Source organism: Herpailurus yagouaroundi, unplaced genomic scaffold (genome assembly GCF_014898765.1).
Source record: "Herpailurus yagouaroundi ecotype Mexico unplaced genomic scaffold, PumYag 189, whole genome shotgun sequence".
NCBI classification, from domain to species: Eukaryota; Metazoa; Chordata; class Mammalia; order Carnivora; family Felidae; genus Herpailurus; species Herpailurus yagouaroundi.
This window is the reverse complement of record NW_024412420.1, coordinates 2,929,354-2,951,308: the sequence shown is the minus strand read 5'-3', so window position 1 is coordinate 2,951,308 and position 21,955 is coordinate 2,929,354. Positions and strand designations below refer to the sequence as shown.

The following is a 21,955-nucleotide window of genomic DNA, read 5'->3' as shown; positions in this document are numbered from 1 at the left end:
CCTGAGCCAAAGTCAGACACTCAACCGACTGAGCCACCCAGGCATTCCTAAAGAGTATCTCTCTCTCTCTCTCTTTTTTATTTTTTTTTTTTAAATTGTTTTTTCAACGTTTTTTTATTTTTTATTTTTTATTTTTGGGACAGAGAGAGACAGAGCATGAACGGGGAGGGGCAGAGAGAGAGGGAGACACAGAATCGGAAACAGGCTCCAGGCTCTGAGCCATCAGCCCAGAGCCTGACGCGGGGCTCGAACTCACGGACCGCGAGATCGTGACCTGGCTGAAGTCGGACGCTTAACCGACTGTGCCACCCAGACGCCCCCTCTCTCTTTTTTAATGTTTATTTATTTATTTTAAGAGAGAGAATGAGGGGCAGAGAGAGGGAGAAAGAGAATCCCAAGCAGGCTCCGGTGCTGTCAGCACAGAGCCAGATGTGGGGCTCAAACTTACAAATGGGGAGGTCATGACCTGTGCTGAAATCAAGAGTCAGATGCTTAACTGACTGAGCCACCCAGGTGCCCTAAAAGTCTTTTCTAATGCCTTATTAATAGCAATGCCATGTACATTCAAGTTTCAGACAGCTAAAAAGGATAATTTTCATTCATATTACATTCAGTTCATATTACAATTAAGAATGCCTTACATGTGAAATTTACTGCATTTAGGCTAATATACAGTACTTGATTCAGATTAGGTAGATAGTTGTTCCTTTGTGTGTGTGCGTGTGCGTCCTATTCCCCTCCTCAGAATTCTGGCTTATTTTTCTTTAAATATTAGAGAGAGAGAGAGAGAGAGAGACTGTCAACTCTCAGAGGAATACAGATTTTAGGCCTCTTGCTTTCTTTGTGATTCACGATTTTACCAGAGATGGTAAAGGTGCTTTGGTCTACCACAGGCTACATTAAAAAATAAATGTAAAGAAAGAATATAAAAATGTGTTAACCAAAGGGTTTGTTCTTATCTATCCTGCTAACTTGAAAGTGGATTTTTTTTCATGGAAAATACACATTCTGGATAGTCTAGGTTGGTCAGAATGATCACTTTAAAAGTTCTTGCATGCTTATAATAGGCTACTTCACTCATCCCGTCACCCAGCACATCCTATCGCTTACTCCTTGCGTGTCACTCTAGTTTTCCTCTTTCCCTTTTTGTAGTATTTCCTAGGTGGTTATCTTCTGCCCAGAACAATACTGGGGACAAACTTCTTTCCCCAACTCATTTTCTATATTCTGTGTTAGCTGAGGCATTAATTTAAATATTTTCACATCACTTTAACATACTTCGTTTTTTTTTTAGTTTAAAAAAAATTTTTTTTAATGTTTATTTATTTTTGAGACAGAGAGAGACAGAGCATGAATAGGGCAGGGTCAGAGAGAGAGGGAGACACAGAATCCAAAGCAGGCTCCAGGCTCTGAGCTGTCAGCACAGAGCCCAACACGGGGCTTGAACTCACGGACCATGAGATCATGACCTGAACCAAAGTCAGATGCTTAACTGACTGAGCCACCCAGGTGCCCCCCCCCCTTTTTAGTTATTATTGTAACTTAAATCCCCTTGTTTCTTTCTTTCTTTTTTTTTAAGTTTATTTATTTATTTTGAGAGAAAGAGAGCAAGTGGGGTAAGGGCAAAGAGAGAGGGGAGAGAGAAGGAATCCCAAGCAGACTCTGCACTGTCAGCACAGAGCCCATTGTGGGGCTGGAACCCACAAACCGTGAGATAATGACTTGAGCCGAAATCAAGAGTCAGACACTTAACTGACTATACCACCCAGGCTCCCCTAATTTCCTTGTTTCTCCCACTATTAGATGCAATACTATTCTTATTGTATAATGTTCCAAAGTTAGTTTTGTCTGTTTGACTTCTAAGTTGATCCTTGCAACCTTACCTTCATGTGAATAGCTAATGCCCATGGCAATTCTTTTGACTGCTAAATTAATTTTTTCACCCTTAACAAGCTATGAAAAATTTTACTTAACTAAAAAACAGTACTGTTTAAATGGAATGTAGCAATAGAAATGCTCTATATTTGCACTGTTACAATAGACAGTTAATCACGTGACTATTTTATTTATTTATTTATTTATTTATTTATTTATTTATTTATTTATTTGACTTTACATCCAAGATAGTTAGCATATAGTGCAATCAGGAGTAGATTCCAGTGATTCATCCCCTATGTATAACACCCAGTGCTCATCCCAGGCCCCCCTTAAGGCACACCTTCTACACATGAGGATGGACTCTGACAACATCAAAAGCACATGATCCATCCAGCTGAGGATTTCAGGAGACCTCTCCCTGTGTTCATATTGTTATGCTTAAAGTTCATGTGCTCTTTTTGTGACCAAGGAGGCAGAGCCAAATGATTGAGAGGCTAGTTAGTATGACCCAGAGTCCCACCATCTGAATTACAAGGAGTAGTAAAAAGACAAAAAGAATGGAATACAGAACAGACAAAACAGTAACACATTTTCCTTTTTTTCCTCATTTACATGCTGCCTTTTCATATGAGCCTTTATTATGGATAATTTTTTCACTTTTTGGAATAGATTTAATTTACTTTGTTGATATACTTCTTTGAACAATAAAGATGAAATAAAAGCTCTTTTACCATTTTGTTATTCACATGATAGTGGAATTGCAGTTTCAGAGGGAAGGGGAAATTTTATAAGACTTGCATAGCAAAGGGGCGTCTGACTTCAGCTCAGGTTATGATTTCATGTACTGGGCTCCACACTGACAGTGCAGAGCCTGCCTGGGATTCTCTGTCTCTAATCCCCTACCCCATCTCTCTCTGCCCCTCCCCCTCTTGCGTGCTGTCTTTGTCTCTCTCAAAAATAAATAAACTTAAAAATTACTTATATAGCATGTGTAGAATATTATGTAAATGATTCAAGGCAAAAGAGATTAAGGAAAAAATTAAGAAAATAACCCTCAGGAAATGTAAAAAATGATTAAAAAAATCCTCTTCTTATTTTTGTTGTGACTCAATTTTCTTTGAGTAGCTGTATTGATACAATTCTTTATTACTGAATTAGCATGTATTTCCCTTGCCTGAACATATATATATATTCTCAATCTCTGAAAATTTCAGTGGTGATAGCTTAGCAAAACTTTCCAAACAACCTCAGTGTCCACTAGCAGGGTATAGGGAAGGAAACATTTTTTCCCCTTCTGCTCTCTAGGTTCTCAGCAAGGCTCTGTAACAAAAGAGAGATTAACAAGAGAAAGACAGAAGTTTATTAATATGTGTGTGTCATGGAGAACCTCAGGGATGAGTAACTCAAAGGTGGCTAGAACTTGAGTTTATATAGCATCTTAAACAAATCCAATACATTTTCAGAGAAATGACAAGACAAAAGGGATTTTGAGTTTCTAGGGTGGCAAATTGTGGGAAGGTGGATATAAAGGTGAATAAGGAAAGATAAAGGCTAGTCAGCAGTTTGTATTGTGGAGTCCTGTGGTGCTGATAAGGGTCTAAGGTTGTTGGTGATTACGTTTTGGAAAAATTTAAGTCTTGTTTCTAGGCAGATGGGAAAGGACCGAGATTTTCTCATATCTGTTTCATCTCAGTTGCCTTACGTTCAAAATAATCCTAATGCCAAACTGCCATATTTTGGAAGTGGTAAACTCTGTTACCTTTCTGGGGGAATGGTTAAGTTAAAATAATTAAGGGACAGGGCGCCTGGGTAGCTCAGTTGGTTGAGCTTCTGACTCCTGATTTTATTTATTTATTTATTTATTTAAAAAAAATTTTTTTTAAGGTTTATTTATTTTTGAGACAGAGAGAGACAGAGCATGAATGGGGGAGGGTCAGAGAGAGAGGGAACACAGAACGTGAAACAGGCTCCAGGCTCTGAGCAGTCAGCACAGAGCCCGACGCGGGGCTCGAACTCACGGACCGCGAGATCGTGACCTGAGCCGAAGTCGGACGCTTAACCAACTGAGCCACCCAGGCGCCCCCTGACTCCTGATTTTAGCTCAGGTCATGATCTCACGGTTTGTAGGTTTGAGCCCCGCATTGAGCTGTGTGCTGACAATGCGGAGCCTGCTTGGGATTCTCTCTCCCTGTCTCTCTGCCCCTCCTTTGCTCATGCTATCTCTCTCTCAAAATAAATAAATAAAACTTAAAAAAAATAATTAAGGAGCATCTGGGTGGTGCAGTCAGTTAAGTGCCCGACTCTTGATTTCGGCTTGAGTCGTGATCTCTCAGTTTCTTGAGATTGAGCCGCACATGCTATCAGCACAGAGCCTGCTTGGGATTCTCTCTGTCTCTCTCTGCCCCTTCTCCGCTCGCACCCTCTCTGTCTCTCTCAAAATAACAGAATAAGATTGGTGGATTAACACTATCAATGTCATGGTTATGATATTGTAGTATAGTTTTACAAGAGGTTATCATTGGGAGATCTGGGTAAAAGGTGCACAGATCTCTATTTTTCTTATAACTTCAAGTGAATCTATAGTTATTTCAAAAAGTTTAATGAAAAAAATTTTAAATCATAATTCTAAATATAGTGTATGAACATGCAACATTTATTTTTTTACTTATGTAAAAGATCAGATTAAGGTCTGTAGGTATGCTATTATAACTCTTATTAAATTACGCATAGAAGGGGCACCTGGCTGGTTCAGTCAGTAGAGCATGTGACTCTTGATCTTGGGGTTGTGAGTTCAAGCCCCATGTTGGGTGTAGAGATTACTTAAAAATAAAACCTTTAAAAAATTATGCATAGGATAAAAATGGTCACAATGCTTATATCTAAGTTGTTGGATTTTAAATGATTTTTCTTTCTTCATACTTTTCATCATTTTGTAAATGCCTTATTATGAATACATACTATTGTGAAAACAATACTTTTTTTCCTAATCATCAAAAAAAGTGAAAGTTATCTTTTAAAAATACTTTCAAAAATCTTGCTTTCTCAGCATGCCAGTGTGAAGGAAAAGATAACCGAATCCCATTACTGAAGGAAGTTTTTGAGGCCTTTCCTAATACTCCCATTAACATCGATATCAAAGTCAACAACAATGTGCTGATTAAGAAGGTACTTAAGGCATTGCCTCTTCTGACTGTATTGTATTTCACAAACTAAATGAGGCTAGAGTAAGTGACTTCATAGATTGCTACTATTTAAGGAAATGTGATACTCTAGGGATCAGTATTGTTTTAAATAATGCCCTGGTAGAAGAGATCACTTTACTATAGGAAAGCCTATTTTCAGAGTGAGTGGTCTTGTCTCAGTCATGCATAAAAGTGAGCTCCTGAGAACCAATTGTTCTGGCAATTAACTTCTTCAGATTTAACTTGCTTTGTTGGTAGTTTATATCAAATGACTAAATAGTGGTACTCTCTTAGATAAATCATATAATGGTAAAATGTAAGTAATTGCTTATATTTTATAAAATAATCTGGATTCATATATTCGTCCAAAAGTTTGTATGACTCACTAGCAGAGTCAGTTGTAACCCATTTGTAAAGTGAAATAATGTAAATGGATTTACAAATAGGCACATGCATCAACTTTTGAATTTTCACATGTAGGTTTCAGAGTTGGTGAAGCAGTACAGACGAGAACACATAACAGTGTGGGGCAATGCCAGTTATGAAATTGTAGAAAAGTGCTACAAAGAGGTAAGCTTCAAAAATGATACAGAAAGATCTTTCTTGCTGTTGTTGTATATCTATACATGGTCTTACAGTAATAATTTTTTAAATTACCTTATTTCAAAGCCTCATACAAAGACAGATGGTACTGGGTAGAGGCACCTAACCAGAAGTTTACTAATAGAGATAATGGATTTAATAGAAATAATGGACCTTACAGTTTAAGTTCTATGTACTTGGGCTGGCTCACAGAATTTATTTTCACATGCTAATATTAGTTGTTTGCCAACACTTTATTATGTACATTATGAAACAAAATATGATTCCTATCTTTTAATGTCTGTTTTTTTGGTTCGGTTATTGAAATTTTCTGTGTAATTTTGAATTGAGGAAAGTATTTAGTCATTCAACTCTATAGCTCAAGCTTCTCTGTTCCCTGCCTCCCAAACAGAATTAATCAAATTAATCCAGCATCATAATTATCAGGTGGTATATAAAAGTAGGGCCATCCACCTACTGAGATCTTTCTGTTTAAAGAAAATATATCTATAAAAAGTTAATTTGATATATCTTGACATGGTTGCTAAGCCTCTATAAGCAAGTTTAGCTCTGTACTATAGCTTCTATAAGTATAGCTTATATAGTTATATACTATAGCAAGTATAACTAGGAGAATATGAAATTCAAAATGTTAAAAAACCTTAAGCATTGAAGACTCTCTTTCAAAATACAAGTGATAGTGCAGAAGAAATATTGTGACATAAGTAGCAATTTAAAATACAAAGTTTTCTTTGGGGAGGCCCCTCCTTCCTCACAAAAAAGGTAAAAACATAGATCCAGAATTGTCACCACTACAATTAAAAGTACAGTTGAAGGCCTCATTAAGGCAAGTAAGTTTTATTTATGTGCCACAGGTTCTCTGAGATCCCAAGGTAGCTTGTGTACAAAAGGAGAAAACAAAGTAGTCATTGGGACAAATGGCTTCAGATTCCTGAGAATTTAGGACTAATATTTTTCCATAATTCATCATTGTCTAATGGTATTTTCACATGTCATTAAAAGTGAATGTATTATTGAAGTTTTACATTTTTATTTATTTATTTACTTACTTATTTGAGACAAAGAGCAAGTAGGGGAGGTGCTGTCAGTGCAGAGCCTGATGTGGGGCTTGATCCCATGAACTGCAAGATCATGAACTGAAACCAGGAGTCAGAGGCTTAACTGACTAAGCCACTCAAAAAATTTTTAAATAAAAAATAGGAGCGCCTGAATGGCTCAGTTGGTTACGTCTCTGACTCTTGGTTTTGGCTCAGGTCATGATTTCACAGTTCATGAGATTAAGCTCTGACAGCACAGAACCTGTCTGGGATTCTCTCTTTCCCTGTCTCTCTGCGCCTTCCCTGCTCATGTGTGCTCTCTCTCTCTCTCAAAATAAATAAATAAAAATTTTTAAAAATTCTTAAAATAAAAAATAGTGATAACAGCAAATGTTGAAGAAGATTTGGAGAAGCTGGATCTCTCCTACATTGTTAGTGGGAATGTAAAATACGACAACCACTCTCTTAATTAGTTGGATAGTGTACCCAAACTAAACATACACTTACCATATTAACCAGCAATCTCACTCTTGGACGTTTATCTCAGAAAAGTGAAAACTTGTGCACAAAAAACCTGTCTATGAATGTTTATAGCAGCTTTATTTATAATAGCAAAGTACTAGAAACCAACCAAAATGACCTTCAGTGGGTAGATGGCTAAACATGATGTAATACTATTCAGCCATAAAGGGAAAGGAACTACTGATACATGCAACAACTTGGGCTGCCCTCATCCTTGATGTCATTTCACTTGGAAAAAATGAACCTCAAAAGGTTACATACTGGAATCACCTACATTGCACACCTGAAACTCACATATATAACACTGTATGTTAACTGTCTGGAATTGAAATTAAAATAAAAACCTAAAGAAACAAAAACCAAACCAAAACAAAAAGGCTGCATACTGTATGATTCCATTTATGTAACATTCTCAAAACTATACACACAGAGCAGATAAATGGCTGTCAGGGGACAGGGACTGGGGGCAAATACAGAGAGGCAGCAGGAGGGAGTTCTCATTTGTGATGGAGCTGCTCTGGCTTTTGACTGTGGTGGTGGTTACACGAATCAGTACATTGTTAAAACTGCACTAAACCAAACACATGCACAAGTGAATGGAGATTTTAAAAAAGGTGAAAACTGCATAAGGTCTATGGTCTAAATGATATACCAGTATAATGATATTATACTACTGTTATGTCAAATGTTACCATTTGAGGAAGCTGGGCTAAGGGCACATGAGACTCAACTTCCTGTGAATCTATTATTTTGAAATAAAAAGTCCACTTTTGACCCAGAATTATAGAACTTTTCCTTTGATTCACCAATTTTTTTTAGAAGCCTCTGGCTTTCTGTCATTTTAGAATTTAAAAACTCCAAACTTCCAGCAGTCATTTTCAGACATCATAGTAAACATGTCTCAAAATATTTGTCATTCATATCATGAACATACCATATAATTAAGTCATACATCTTTTACAATTCTTTTTTTTTTAATTAATGTTTATTTATTTTTGAGAAAGAGAGAGAGAGACAGAGTGTGAGCGGGGGAGGGGCAAAGAGAGAGGGAGACACAGAATCCAAAGCAGGCTCCAGGCTCTGAGCTGTCAGCACAGAGCCCAATGTGGGGCTCAAACTCACAAGCCATGAGACCATGACCTGAGCCCAAGTCGGAAGCTTGACCGACTAAGCTACCCAGGCACCCCTCTTTTACAATTCTTAAAATACGATTTATAAGAATTTTACATTAGTCCTTTAATTCCCAAATGCTAGCAACTAAAAATATAAAAAAAAAAAAAAAAGCAGCACACCGTGGTAAGAGGAAAACATGTAGAGCTTATTTCCATTTAATGGCTTTTATTTTTTTTAATTTTTTTATTTAAAAAAAAATTTTTTTTAAACGTTTATTTATTTTTGAGACAGAGAGAGACAGAGCATGAACGGGGGAGGGTCAGAGAGAGGGAGACACAGATTCTGAAACAGGCTCCAGGCTCTGAGCTGTCAGCACTGGGCCCGACGCGGGGCTTGAACTCACAAACCGCGAGATCATGACCTGAGCTGAAGTCGGCCGCTTAACCGACTGAGCCACCCAGGTGCCCCTCCACTTAATGGCTTTTAATTCATTCTAACTTAATGCAGTGGTTCTTTTGTTTGTTTTGTTTTGTTTTTTGAGAGAGAGAGGGAGCGCGTGGGGAGGGGAGAGGGGTAGAGAGAGAGAGAGAATTTTTTTTTTCTTTTTTGAGAGAGAAAGGGCATAAGTGAACGAGGGTGTTGAGAGAGAGGGAGAAAGAGAATCCCACGAGGGGCAGAGAGAGAGAGAGAAAGTGGAACTTACCCAAGGCGGGGCTCGTGTTTACCCGATGCAGGGCACCAGTTCACCCAAGTGTACTCTAACTCACGAACCGTGAGGTCATGACCTGAGCTGAAGTCAGATGCTTACCCAACTGAGCCACCCAGGTGCCCCACTGAATGCAGTGGTTCTTAAAGTTGGCTGGATGTTGGAATCCTAAATCCTAAATAAAGATACTAATACTTAGGTCCCATTCCCTAAATTCTATTTATTTTGTTCAAATATAGTTGACATAATGTTATATTAGTTTCAGGCGTACAACACAGTGACTGGACAAATCAGTACTTTATGCTGTGCTCACCACAAGTGTAGCCACCATCTGTCAACCATGTAACACTATTACAATACCACTGACTCCACTCCCTATGCTGTATCTTTTATCCCCATGAGCTGTTCATTCCATAGCTGGAAGCCTGTATCTCTTACTTCTCTTCACACATTTCTCCCACTCTCCTCCCCTCTGGCAACCACCAGTTTGTTGTCTGTATTTATGGGTCTGTTTCTGCTTTTTGTTTGTTTATTCATTTTGTTTTTTAGATTCCACATGTAAGGGAAATCATACGGTATTTGTCTTTCTCTGTCTAACTTATTTCACTTCATGTAATACCCTCTCAGTCCATCCATGTTGTCACAAATGGCAAGATCTCCAGATATTCTAATTTAGAAGATACATAGTGGCACCAGCTGTTATGTCAGTGGTGTGCCAGCATACCAAACCCCACCCTCTCCCACCACCAGCAGCCTTGCATGGCTCCCAGAAATACCAATTATTTTTTTTAGTTCTCTGGGTCCAAAGTTGTGTAAGTTTTGAGGGTCAGCTCCTAGCCCTATTTTTCCCATAAGCTCTGTTATTTTCAGTGCATGAATTTGCAGAAATCAAGTTTTTCAGGGACTTGTACATTGTGTTACAGCTGAAACACCTGTATATAAATAAGTCTAAAATATTACAGAGAGACATATGAACAGAGAGAGAAGAAATGCTCAAACTTATTTATTCTCTTTTATTCTATTTTTTTTTAAATAAAGAAGTGAGTAATTTAAAGCTAATATGTAAAATAAATTACTTGTGGGGCACTTGGGTGGCTCAGTAGGTTAAGTATCCAACTTGATCTCAGTTCAGGTCTTGATCTCAGGGTCGTGAGTTCAAGTACCGCATTGAGCTCTGTACTGGTGTATAGCCTGCTAAAAAATAAAATGAAATAATAAAATAAATTACTTTTTTGCATAACTTTTTCAATATATTATTTTTGTATAGAAAAAATCAACTCTACCATAATTTCTATGTTTTAAAGACAAATATAGGAGGGGCTAGGGAGAGGAGGATATGGGGAATTGTATGCTAGGCATAGAGTTTCAGTTTTGCAAGATAAAAAGAGTGCATATCTATATGAAGCTTACATTCTAAGAGTTTTGAGATCTTGAACATATTTTCCAGTAGAAACCTAAAATGATGGCTTGATTCTTGGACTAGCTTACAAAATCTTAACTATATTTGATCAATAATGTAACTGAAAGATGACATATTTGCAACAGTGCTAATATATTTTATCTATAGATATTCATATCAATGTCATATCTTACTTAAATAATGTATAACTATATCTATAGATAAGAATACATATATATCTATATATAGATATATATGAATATATGTTGATCTTCAGTTACATATTTTTTAACTGGAAGTAAGGTTACTGAATGTTTCATATTTTCATTTCTTTATCTTGTTCTGTTAGATTCAGTGTGTTTAATCTCTAATAATAAGTACTGTCACCAACAGACAGAAGTGGTGTTGCAAACGCAGACATTAGGGAATAGAGAAACTTTAATATCATCAGTTGATGGTATAGGGCTCCAAGATAGATCTAACCCATTTGTCAAGGACTAACTATTTTTTTTTTTTTTTTTAATTTTTTTTTTCAACGTTTATTTATTTTTGGGACAGAGAGAGACAGAGCATGAACGGGGGAGGGGCAGAGAGAGAGGGAGACAGAGAATCGGAAACAGGCTCCAGGCTCTGAGCCATCAGCCCAGAGCCCGACGCGGGGCTCGAACTCACGGACCGCGAGATCATGACCTGGCTGAAGTCGGACGCTTAACCGACTGCGCCACCCAGGCGCCCAAGGACTAACTATTTTTAAATGTGGTGTGTTTAGAGATGGATATTGATAACTCAGGGAGTACTTTTAACAAGTGTCCAGATACAGTCTTGGAAATTTTGAGGATGTGAAATAATCTTCTTTATTGAGCAGTTGTAAAGTAACATATTGTTTGTGTCTTTTAGAATTCAGATATTCCTATACTCTTCAGTCTACAACGTGTTCTGCTCATTCTTGGCCTGTTCTTCACTGGTCTCTTGCCCTTTGTGCCCATTCGAGAACAGTTTTTTGAAATCCCAATGCCTTCTATCATATTGAAGTAAGTGGTTACTCTGTTTGCATCAATTATCATTATAGGGGGACTAAGATCAAGGCTCATTAATATCAATATCAGTGAAATAAAAGATTGCTGTAGGGGCACCTGGCTGGCTCAGTTGGCAGAGCGGGTGACTCTTTTTTGTTTTTTAATGTTTTATTTATTTTTGAGAGAGAGAGAGAGCAAGAGTGAGCATGAGTGGGGGAGGGGCAGAGAGAGAAGAGGAGAGAGGATCTGAAGCACGTTCTGCACTGATAGTAATGAGCCGAATTCGGGGCTCAAACTCACAAACCGCAAGATCACGACCTGAGATCACAGTCTCAACCAACTGAGCCACCCAGGTGCCCTAAGCATGTGACTCTTGATATTGGTATTGTAAGTTTGAGTTCCACATTGGGTATGGAGATTACTTTAAAAAATAAAATCTCAAAAAAAAAAAAAAAGAATAGACTGCTGTAGTTATTTACATGTTTGATAAACTGGCCTATATTAATAATGCCTTTTGAAATAATTAAGACATATTTTTCTAAAATGAACAATTTAGGATTATAAATATTTAATCTGGACCCTTTTCAGGTATCAATAACTTTATGGGCCTGTGTACCCAGAAGTCAGATACAAAGAATTGAGCTTAATTGTTGAAGCTTTTATGTTAACCTATAATAGCAATTGCCCTCCAACTTCCCTAATGTATTTATACTTCATCACAATAGGAAGTGGAAATTCCATTAAACTCCAAATTCACCATTAGTATTAATACACTGAGGGAGAAAAACAACTACTACCACCATAACAACAACCAAAAAAACCTCTGGGAAATAGGAGAAAGAAAAGGATAGTGTTTGTTTATAATAGATACTTCTATATTTACATAATCTTTCTCCTGGGTACAAAGCCTTGCTTTTCACGCACTCATTTACTTTAAAGATAAAAATACGTAAAACACTTAGCACCTCCTGGCAGATAATAAGCACTTAATAAATGATAGCTTTTATTGTTCCATTATCTTTATCATCAGTATCAGAGAAAGACAGCTTCATCTCATAATCCTGCACCAATAGAATGTGATTTCTAGCTGTAAATTTCTAATAATCAGAGTCATGACAAAGGAATTTGGAACTCCTGGGGAGATCATTTAAATGTGATGTCACCTGGGATACCTGGCTGGCTCAGTCAGTAGAGCATGCAACTCTTGATCTCAGGATTGTGAGTTTGAGCCCCACATTTGGCCTAGAGATTACTTAAAAAAAAAAAAAATTAAATGTGATCTCACCTGCATGGAAACTTTTTTCATCCCCAAACAGAACTTTAAAAAGTCAAACTGAACATTAGTGCAACAGTGATTGGGAAATACTGGTAAGAAAAACAGTTTGGTTGGTACCTTTGTATTTAGCATCTATGTTTCATGCTTGTTTTCCAATTTGAGTTTCTTTGTGATGAGCATGTTTATTTTATCTGTTCCCAGTTATATTTTTGGGCAGTCTTTGTAGCTATTTATCAGACAAAACAGAAACCACTTCTTGCCTACAAAGAAACCATTTTAATTTGCTGGATTAAAATGATTCCTAACCATTTATTCCTAAAGTACTTAGGTTTTCCTCTGGCCTGGCATGAACTATTGTGCTCTCTAAATTATGTGCACATGCTCCTTTTAGAAGTAGATATTACTGAAATACAGACATATGAACAAACTCATAGAATTAATCTTTTCTCTAAAAACTAATTGTGGGTTAAGACAAAGTAGAATATTGTGTGTGTGTGTGTGTGTGTGTGTGTGTGTGTGTGTGTGTGTGTTTTAATTTTTCTTTGATGGATGACAGTGGGTGCTTTCTAAGACAACATAATAATTTGTTTAATGAGCTGATTAATGTTTGAGATACTAAAAAACAGAGATTCCTAAAACTGCAACAAGTTCTTCCCACCTAGGCTAGAGTTAAAGAAAAGAGGATTTTATTTGGAGAGCTTCTAATAAAAACTGAATTCAGAGAGAAAGAAAAAAGTGAATTTAAGTGTGGAGACTCAAACATTCTAACAGTATAGTCAGGAGGAGTTAAAAAGGAAACAAGAAGTGAAGATCTGGGGAGAATGAAAATCACTGTGTGCTGTTAAACTTAGAAGCTGGGAAGTCTTCATAGTAGAGAGACGCTAACCAGAGATTTGCTATGGGCACAATGCCAAATTAATGATACAGGTAGTTGTGCTGCTCTAGGCATTGAGGAAATTGAAGAAGGAACTCAGTGTAGGTCTAAAGGTCAAGTACACTTTTTCAGTAGAAAAGATAATTGAAAAAAACAGGACCTACATTCAATATTCGCAAATCAAACAATGTGATACATCACATTAATAAAAGAAAGGATAAGAATCATATGATCATTTCAATAGATGGAAAAAGCATTTAACAAAGTACAACATCCATTCTTAATAAAAACCCTCAACAAAGGTTTAGAGGGAACATACCTCAACATAATAAAGGCCATATATGAAAAACCCACAGCTAATATCATCCTAAATGAGGAAAAACTGAGAGCTTTTCCTTTATGGTCAGGAATAACACAGGCATGTGAACTTTTGCCACTTTTATTCAACATAGTACTGGAAGGAATCGGACAACAAAAGGAAATAAAACTGGTAAGGAAGAAGTAAAACTTTCACTATTTGCAGATCACATGATACTCTATATAGAAAAGCTGAAAGACTCCACCAAAAAATTGCTAGAATTGATAAATGAATTCAGCAAAGTCACAGGATACAAAATCAATGTACAGAAATCTGTTGCATTTCTATACACCAATAATGAAGCAACAGAAAGAGAAGTTAAGGAATCAATCCCATTTATAATTGCCCCAAAACCAGTTAGGTACCTAGAAACAAATCTAACCAAAGAGGTGAAAGACCTGTATTCTGAAAACTATAAACACTGGTGAAACAAATTGAAGAGGACACAAACAAATGGAAAGACATCCTAGGCTCAAGGATTGGAAGAACAAATATTGTTAAAATGCTTATACTATCCAAAGCGATCAATACATTTAATGTAATCCCTATCAAAATACCAACAGCATTTTTCATAGAGCTAAAACAAACAAACCTGAAATTTCTATGGAACCACAAAAGACCCGCAATAGTCAAAGCAACCTTGAAAAAGAAAAACAAAGCTGGAGGCATCACAATTCTGGACTTCAAGTTATATTACAAAGCTATAGTAATCAAAACAGTATGGTACTGGCACAGAAATAGACACATGAATCAATGGAACAGAATAAAAAATCCAGAAATGAACCTACATGTATATGGTCAATTAATGGTTGACAAAGCAGGAAAGAATATCCAAAGGGAAAAAAAGATGTCTCTTCAACAAATGGTGCTGGGAAAACTGGATAGCAACATGCAAAAGAATGAAACTGGACCACTGTCTTACACCATACACAAAAAATAAATTCAAAAGGGTTTTTACACCTAAATGTGAAACCTGAAACCATAAAAATTCTAGAAGAGAACACAGGCAGTAACTTCTTTGACATTGGCCATAACAATTTCTTTCTAGATATGTCTCCTGAGGCAAGGGAAACAAAAACAAAAATAAACTATTGAGACTTCATCAAAATAAAAGTTTTTGCACTGTGAAGGAAGCAATTAGCAAAACTAAAAGGCAGTTTACAGAATGGGAGGAAATATTTGCAAATGACCGATCTGATAAAGGGTTAGTATCCAAAATCTATAAAGAACTTATAAAATGCAGCACCCCCAAAATGAATAATCCAATTAAAAAATAGGCAGAAGACATAAATAGAAATTTTTCATAGGAGACATACAGACAGCCAACAGACACATGAAAAAGATGCTCGATGGGAATGCAAGCTGGTGCAGCCACTCTGGAAAACAGCATGGAGGTTCCTCGAAAAACTAAAAATAGAACTATCCTACGACCCAGCAATTGCATGACTAGACATTTATCCAAGGGATACAGGTATGCTGTTTTGAAGGAACACATGCACCCCCATCCATGTTTACAGCAGCTCTATCAACAGTAGCCAAAGTATGGAAAGAGCCCAAGTGTCCATCGATGGATGAACGAATAAAGAAGATGTGATATATATATACACACACACACACAGACACACACACAGACACACACACACACACACACACACACACACACACAATGGAGTATTACTTGGCAATCAAAAAGAATGAAATCTTGCCATTTGCAACTATGGGGATGGAACTGGAGGGTATTATGCTAAGTGAAATTAGTCAGTCAGAGAAAGACAAAAATCATATGACTTCACTCATATGAGGACTTTAAGAGACAAAATAGATAAACATAAGTGAAGGGAAACAAAAATAATATAAAAACAAGGAGGGGGACAAAACAGAAGAGACTCATAAATATGGAGAACAAACTAAGGGTTACTGGAGGGGTTGTGGGAGGGCAGATGGGCTAAATGGGTAAGGGGCACTAAGGAATCTATTCCTGAAATCATTTTTGCACTATATGCCTAACTAATTTGGAGGTAAATTTAAAAAAAATTTAAAAATTTAAAAAAAAGATGGTCATCATCAATTATCATCAAGGAAATGAAAATCAAAACTACAATGAGATATCACCTCACACCCTTCAGAATGGCTAAAATAAAATCTCAGGGAACAACAGGTGTTGGTGAGGATGTGGAGAAAGGAGCTAACCTTCATGCACTATTGGTGGGAATGCAAACTGGTGAAGCCACTGTGGTAAACATTATGGAGATTCCTCAAAAAATTAAAAATAGAACTACCCTGTGATCCAGCAATCATACTACTAGGTATTTACCCAGCGAATACAAAAATACTAATTCAAAGACATACACGCACCCTGACATTGATAGCAGCGTTATCTACAATAGCCAAATTATGGAAAACAGCCCAAATGTCCATACACTGATGAATGGATAAAGAAGGTGACATATTACTATTATGCTAAGTGAAAAAAGTCCATCAGAGAAAGACAAATACCATATGATTTCACTCATATGTGGAATTTAAGAAATAAAACAAACAGGGCACCTGGGTGGCCCAGTTGGTTAAGCGATTGACTCTTGATTTCGGCTCAGGTTATGATCTCATGGTTCGTAAGTTTGAGCCCTACATCCAGCTCTGTGCTGACAGTGGGGAATCTGCTTGGGTTTCTCTCTCTCCCTCACTCTCTGCCCCTACCCCACTCATGCCCTCTCTCTCTCTCTCTCTTTCAAAAATAAATAAATATTTAAACATTTGAGGGGGAAAAAAGAAACAAAACAAACAAAGGGAAAAAAAAGAGAGACAAACCAAGAAACAGATTCTTAACTATAGAGAACAAATTGATGGTTACCAGAAGGGAGGATGGTAGGGAGGGATGGGTTAAATAGGTGATGGGGATTAAAGAGCACTTGTTGTGATGAGCACTGGGTGATATGTGGAGTTGTTGAATCACTATTGTACACCTGAAAACTAATATTACACTGTATGTTAACTAACTGGAAACTAAATAAAAACTAAAAAAAAAAAAGAGAAGAACAGGGCCCAGGTCTTCAAATATTGAAAGGGGAAGAAAAAACATGCTTTCAGGGTCTTTTTAGTCTCATTTTTACCCCATATGTCTTTTAATTTGTAGTAAAGTTTGATTGTATGTTTACATCTACTATATACTATGTGTGCTTGCTTTGACAGTACATATACTAAATCTATCATGTACTCAGTTATAGCAAAATGAGAGAAAGACGCTTCACCAAAATAGAGAAGACACATGAGCTTAGGCACGCACAGTCTGGAAAGATAAATTTTATTATTATTGTTATTATTATTATTATTATTATTTTACCTTTCAGTAGTGGTAGCAAAAAAAAAAGCTTGAAATCAATAGAAACAGAGACCCAAATGGGCTTTATTTTAATTTACTTTTGGTTTGTTGTGTTTTTTTTTATAAAATTTTTTTGAGCACATACTAAGTTCAAGGCACTGTGTTTGTTTTTGGACTCATTTTATTTTATCACACTGATACCTTCCTGTGTTTCTAATGTATGTTTCAAATTTTATTTTGCTTCAGGCTAAAAGAACCACACACTATGTCCAGAAGTCAAAAGTTTCTCATCTGGCTTTCTGATATGTAAGAATTTTAGTTTCTTGATATACAAGTTATTGCTTTAGCTATATGTATTACGTCCTATGTTTATAACTTAGAGCAAGCTTTCTGCATATGATTTGTAACAAGGACATATTGAGCACCTACTCCATAGGTGGATGTATATGAATCATTTAGAACTACTTTAACTACCAGCCGCAAAACTGTAAGAGGAATCTTGAGAGACAGTTTCAGCCAGCTTCAAGAGAAAACTGAGTGCCCTCCTACCCAAAGGTAAATGATTAGCTTAGGGTGATCTAGCTAGTTAGTATATAGAGCTGGTATATATAACCACTCTCTTCCACCTGTTTGCTGTTTTCAGTAACCTGCAGTCAAAGAAAGATGTGGTGAAAGAAGTGTATAGCAATACAGTATAGGTAAAAGTATACATTGACTACTGGCACATTTCTCCAGAAAAATCTGCGCCAACGTTTAATAGCAGAAAGGAAGCCCCACCTGTAGGGTGAGCATCTACTTCAAAAAAGATACTTTAATTTCTAAGACATGTTGAGTTTAATTTTAGATAAATACCACAATGTTGCTGTTATGTTTAGTTTCTGTTATTTAATCATTCTAATAGACATAAACAGAGTAGAAATAATATGTATAACTTTCCCATATAGTTCATTCCCATCATGCTCAAGTGATTTGTATTCTAAAAGTTTACTTTTAAGTCAATTATTTCAAACTCTAAAAAATGATATATATACAGTATATATAGTGTAAATAAGGAACATTAGGTTTCTAAGATTGCACATGAAAGACCAATCCATTATGGAAATAAATTATGATATTATAGAACTTGGCCCAAATTCTCTACCTTGTTTTAACTTGGAAAGTTAGAAACAGACTTCCAAGCTCTTTCTGACTCTCATTATGGTGTCAACAGGGAAAGTGAAGAAGCCTCTTCTCTCCTAAGCGGCTTCAATAAGAATGGGTCTCCTGAGGATCTAGTTACAGAAAGAATAGAAAGGAGGTTCTGGTTGTCCACCAGCAAGCAGCCAACAGTGAAAGGAGATCCAGCAGTTAGGACATGAATATATCCACAGTAGTTATTACTTGAGGCCATTGCTTTAAATCAGAATTATAAATTCTAAATGTTAGGCTATTTTAGTTCTAAAGACTAATTATGGTCTTTCATTAGAACTAAGAAATAACTAAATTTGTTCTGCTTTTCTTTTCTAGCTTACTAATGAGAAAAGCCTTGTTTGACCACCTCACTGCCAGAGGCATTCAGGTAAGTTTCTGGAATGATGCATTTTGGAAACAATATGTCTCATCAGTGTAACACAAGTGTAAAGGACAGGAACTTTTAACTGACTTAATTTGGGCCCAGCTCTGCTGCTGCTGCTGCTGCTGCTGCTGCTGCTTTACTGGTTCACATATGAAAACCTTAAGCTCTGCCTTATGTTTAACAAGAAAGCATTGGCATTTTAATAACTGGAGTCCACTTATGTATATAGGTGAGATTAGCTGAAGCTAAAGGGTGGGACAGTATATATTTAATGAGTAAAGTAAAATTTTTTAAAGGGTTCAATAACTTTTTAAAATTACAGGTTTAATAGGTTGTTTCTAGGTCTGCTGAGATTGTAGTGTATAAATGCTATTATAAAAATAATTTTCTATTTTAACATTTCTTCTCATACTTCTCACGCTTCTAATTTTCAGGTGTATATTTGGGTATTAAATGAAGAACAAGAATACAAACGAGCTTTTGATTTGGGAGCAACTGGGGTGATGACAGACTATCCAACAAAACTTAAGGATTTTTTACATAATTTTTCAGCATAGAAAAGGAGGTACTCAGAAGCATTCAAAGAAAACCTGAAGAGACCTAAGGAAAAAAAACAAAAAAACAAAAAAACAAGTTTGCCATCATTTCCCTAAGCCATTTCCAGAATGGTAAAGGTTTAATCAGTTAAGTTTTTATTACCTCATTTTTAAGCTTGTCTGAGAATGTAGAAACTATATATTGTATATTTATTTTAAACAATATTACATATTTTACATTTGTAAATAGTTTGTTTAGAAAGATAACTGGTTATGAGTTGGAAGTAGAAGATTATTGATCAAGAGTTCTGTATATGATGCATTGTTCTACTATTATAAGTAATTCCAAAATCAAAGACTTTTGGATAAATTTGACATTAGCCTTCACTGGAATAAGATCAACTAATTAGTAAAGCAAAATTACTGAAGGCCACTACAGCTATTCTGAGTTGTCTCATTATTTCCAGGTACATCTTGAATAAAGAGGAAAGAAAATACAGTGGGAGGAGAGCTTAGAAATCAGTGATATAGCTATTTGACAAGCTGTCCATTGTTAACAGAAGGCAAACTCAAAGAACTGAAATTTTATTACTTGATCAGAAGTAAAAACTGTAGACAATTAAACTTCTTGGCTGCTGTTGTTAATGGAATCTCGGAATCTTCTTCAGTGTAGCAGCGCTACCATGTCCTTTCTTTTTGGTAACCATTAAAATGGGAATTATTAAATGTAAATTAAGACAAGATCCAAATAGTCATATATTTATGTTTCCTCTAAAGAAGTGTAAATTTTCCATTTTTTGGCAATGACTAACTGTTTGATCCTACATCTAGATTTTAAATAACATCTTGAATCTTAATAAACCTATAAAACTGATGAAAGTACACATCACTGATTTAATACTTATGGTGTAAACCACCTGTTCCTGACCTTTAAGGATTTAGTCTTCTGAATATTAAGTGGAAACAATTTCTCAAAGCATTAGGCATCACTTTCTCAGCTTTTCTGATATGACTTCATGTAAATCTGTTTCTAATCTTTTTGACTGATTTTCATGACCTCTTTGGGAGGTAAATATAATCTGGAATAATAAGGGCCTTTTACCTAGATTACATCTCTCATTTGGAGTTGTCAGCAGCTATGAAGGATGATTATACTCCCATCAGTCTCTGGATGACATAAATAACATTTTGCTTTTTTGTTTAAACTGGAATAAAATTTTACAAGAACAAAATAAGCGTTCTTCATTGCTTTTTTGCAGTTGTAATTCTAAATATGCTTTATAGATTTTATAGGTTCTGGGGGGGCAGAATTTAATGAAGTGATAAATTGATAATATGAGTAAACACACCTGATATTTCTCTCTAGAATAAGGAAAACAAAAGAAAATACGGAAACACTCTATGGTAAAAAGTTGCTTCTTGGCATTTGAACAATAACTTGGGCAGGTAATCCAATAAATCAGTCATTTTTACTTGTGCTCACTATAATTTATGGTTATGGTTGCTAGGGATCATTTTGATTGTTTAGATATGATTCTTTTTGTTATTTTTTCGTTCTGAATTTTGCTTCGTCATGATTCCGAGCAGCTCATTTTATAGGGAGAGCATATATTTTGTGTCAACCAGTAGAAGATAAAGTACCCAATATGGTAAAGATGTTTAGAAAGTTATGTTTTAAAAGTTTGCTAATTTGGGGGTACCTGGTTGGCTTAGTTGGTAAAGCATGTGACTCTTGATCTCAGGGTTGTGAGTTCAAGCCCCATGTTGGGGGTAGAGTTTACTTTAAAAAAAAAAAAGTTTGCTAATTTTATAGTCAAGGTGACCTTAATTCACTTAATATATATAGTCTCTATAATAAGAGAGTTTGTATTCATTATAACATCTCAATACTGCTTTTCTGATTGGAGCATCACATTTTATTTATTTATTTATCTACCTACCTATTTATTTATATTTATTTAATTCTTTTTTAATGTTTATTTTATTCATTATTTATTTATTTTTAAATATTTATTTATTTATTTATTTATTTATTTATTTTATTGTTTCTTTCTGACAGAGAGAGAGACAGAGAGACAGAGCATGAGCTGGGGAGGGGCAGAGAGAGAGGGAGACACAGAATCCGAAGCAGTCTCCAGGCTCTGAGCTGTCAGCACAGAGCTTGACGCGGGGCTCGAACTCACAGACCGCTAGATCATGACCTGAGCTGAAGTCGGACGTTCAACTGACTGAGCCACCCAGGCACCCCATGTTTATTTTATTTTTGAGAGAGACAGAGTGTGAGTGGGGCAGGGGCAGAGAGAGAGGGAGACGCAGAATCTGAAGTAGGCTCCAGGCTCTAAGCTGACAGCACAGAGCCCAACATGGGGCTCCAACTCACAAACCGTGAGATCATGACCTGAACTGAAGTTGGACACTTAACCAACTGAGCCTCCCAGGCGCCCCTATTTTTTTTTTTTCATGTTTATTTATTTTTGAGAGAGAGAGAGCATGAGTGGGAGAGGGGCAGAGAGAGAGAGGGAGAAAGAATCCCAAGCAGGCTCTAGCTGTGTCAGCATGGGTCCCGATGCGGGCTTGAACC

General features: G+C 36.3%; 1 protein-coding gene across 2 annotated transcripts in view; it reads left to right on the top strand.

Annotated features, from left to right (window-relative positions):
- GDPD1 (glycerophosphodiester phosphodiesterase domain containing 1) overlaps positions 1 to 20,606 on the top strand; it is a 51,204-nt gene extending 30,598 nt beyond the window's left edge. Inside the window, exons 5-10 of one of the 2 annotated variants that reach the window (XR_005797437.1) lie at positions 4,925 to 5,043; positions 5,541 to 5,630; positions 11,338 to 11,471; positions 17,530 to 17,589; positions 17,720 to 17,838; positions 17,927 to 18,073. Coding sequence is in view for 1 of the 2 variants with exons in the window: in XM_040496969.1 (XP_040352903.1) it covers positions 4,925 to 5,043; positions 5,541 to 5,630; positions 11,338 to 11,471; positions 17,530 to 17,589; positions 18,790 to 18,841; positions 19,273 to 19,395 (578 nt within the window). In the remaining variant the exon portion in view is untranslated. Of the gene's footprint in view, positions 1 to 4,924; positions 5,044 to 5,540; positions 5,631 to 11,337; positions 11,472 to 17,529; positions 17,590 to 17,719; positions 17,839 to 17,926; positions 18,074 to 18,789; positions 18,842 to 19,272 lie in introns of those variants that run through there. The other variant, XM_040496969.1, reaches the window with a different exon arrangement.
- Positions 20,607 to 21,955: the final 1,349 nt, after the last annotated feature.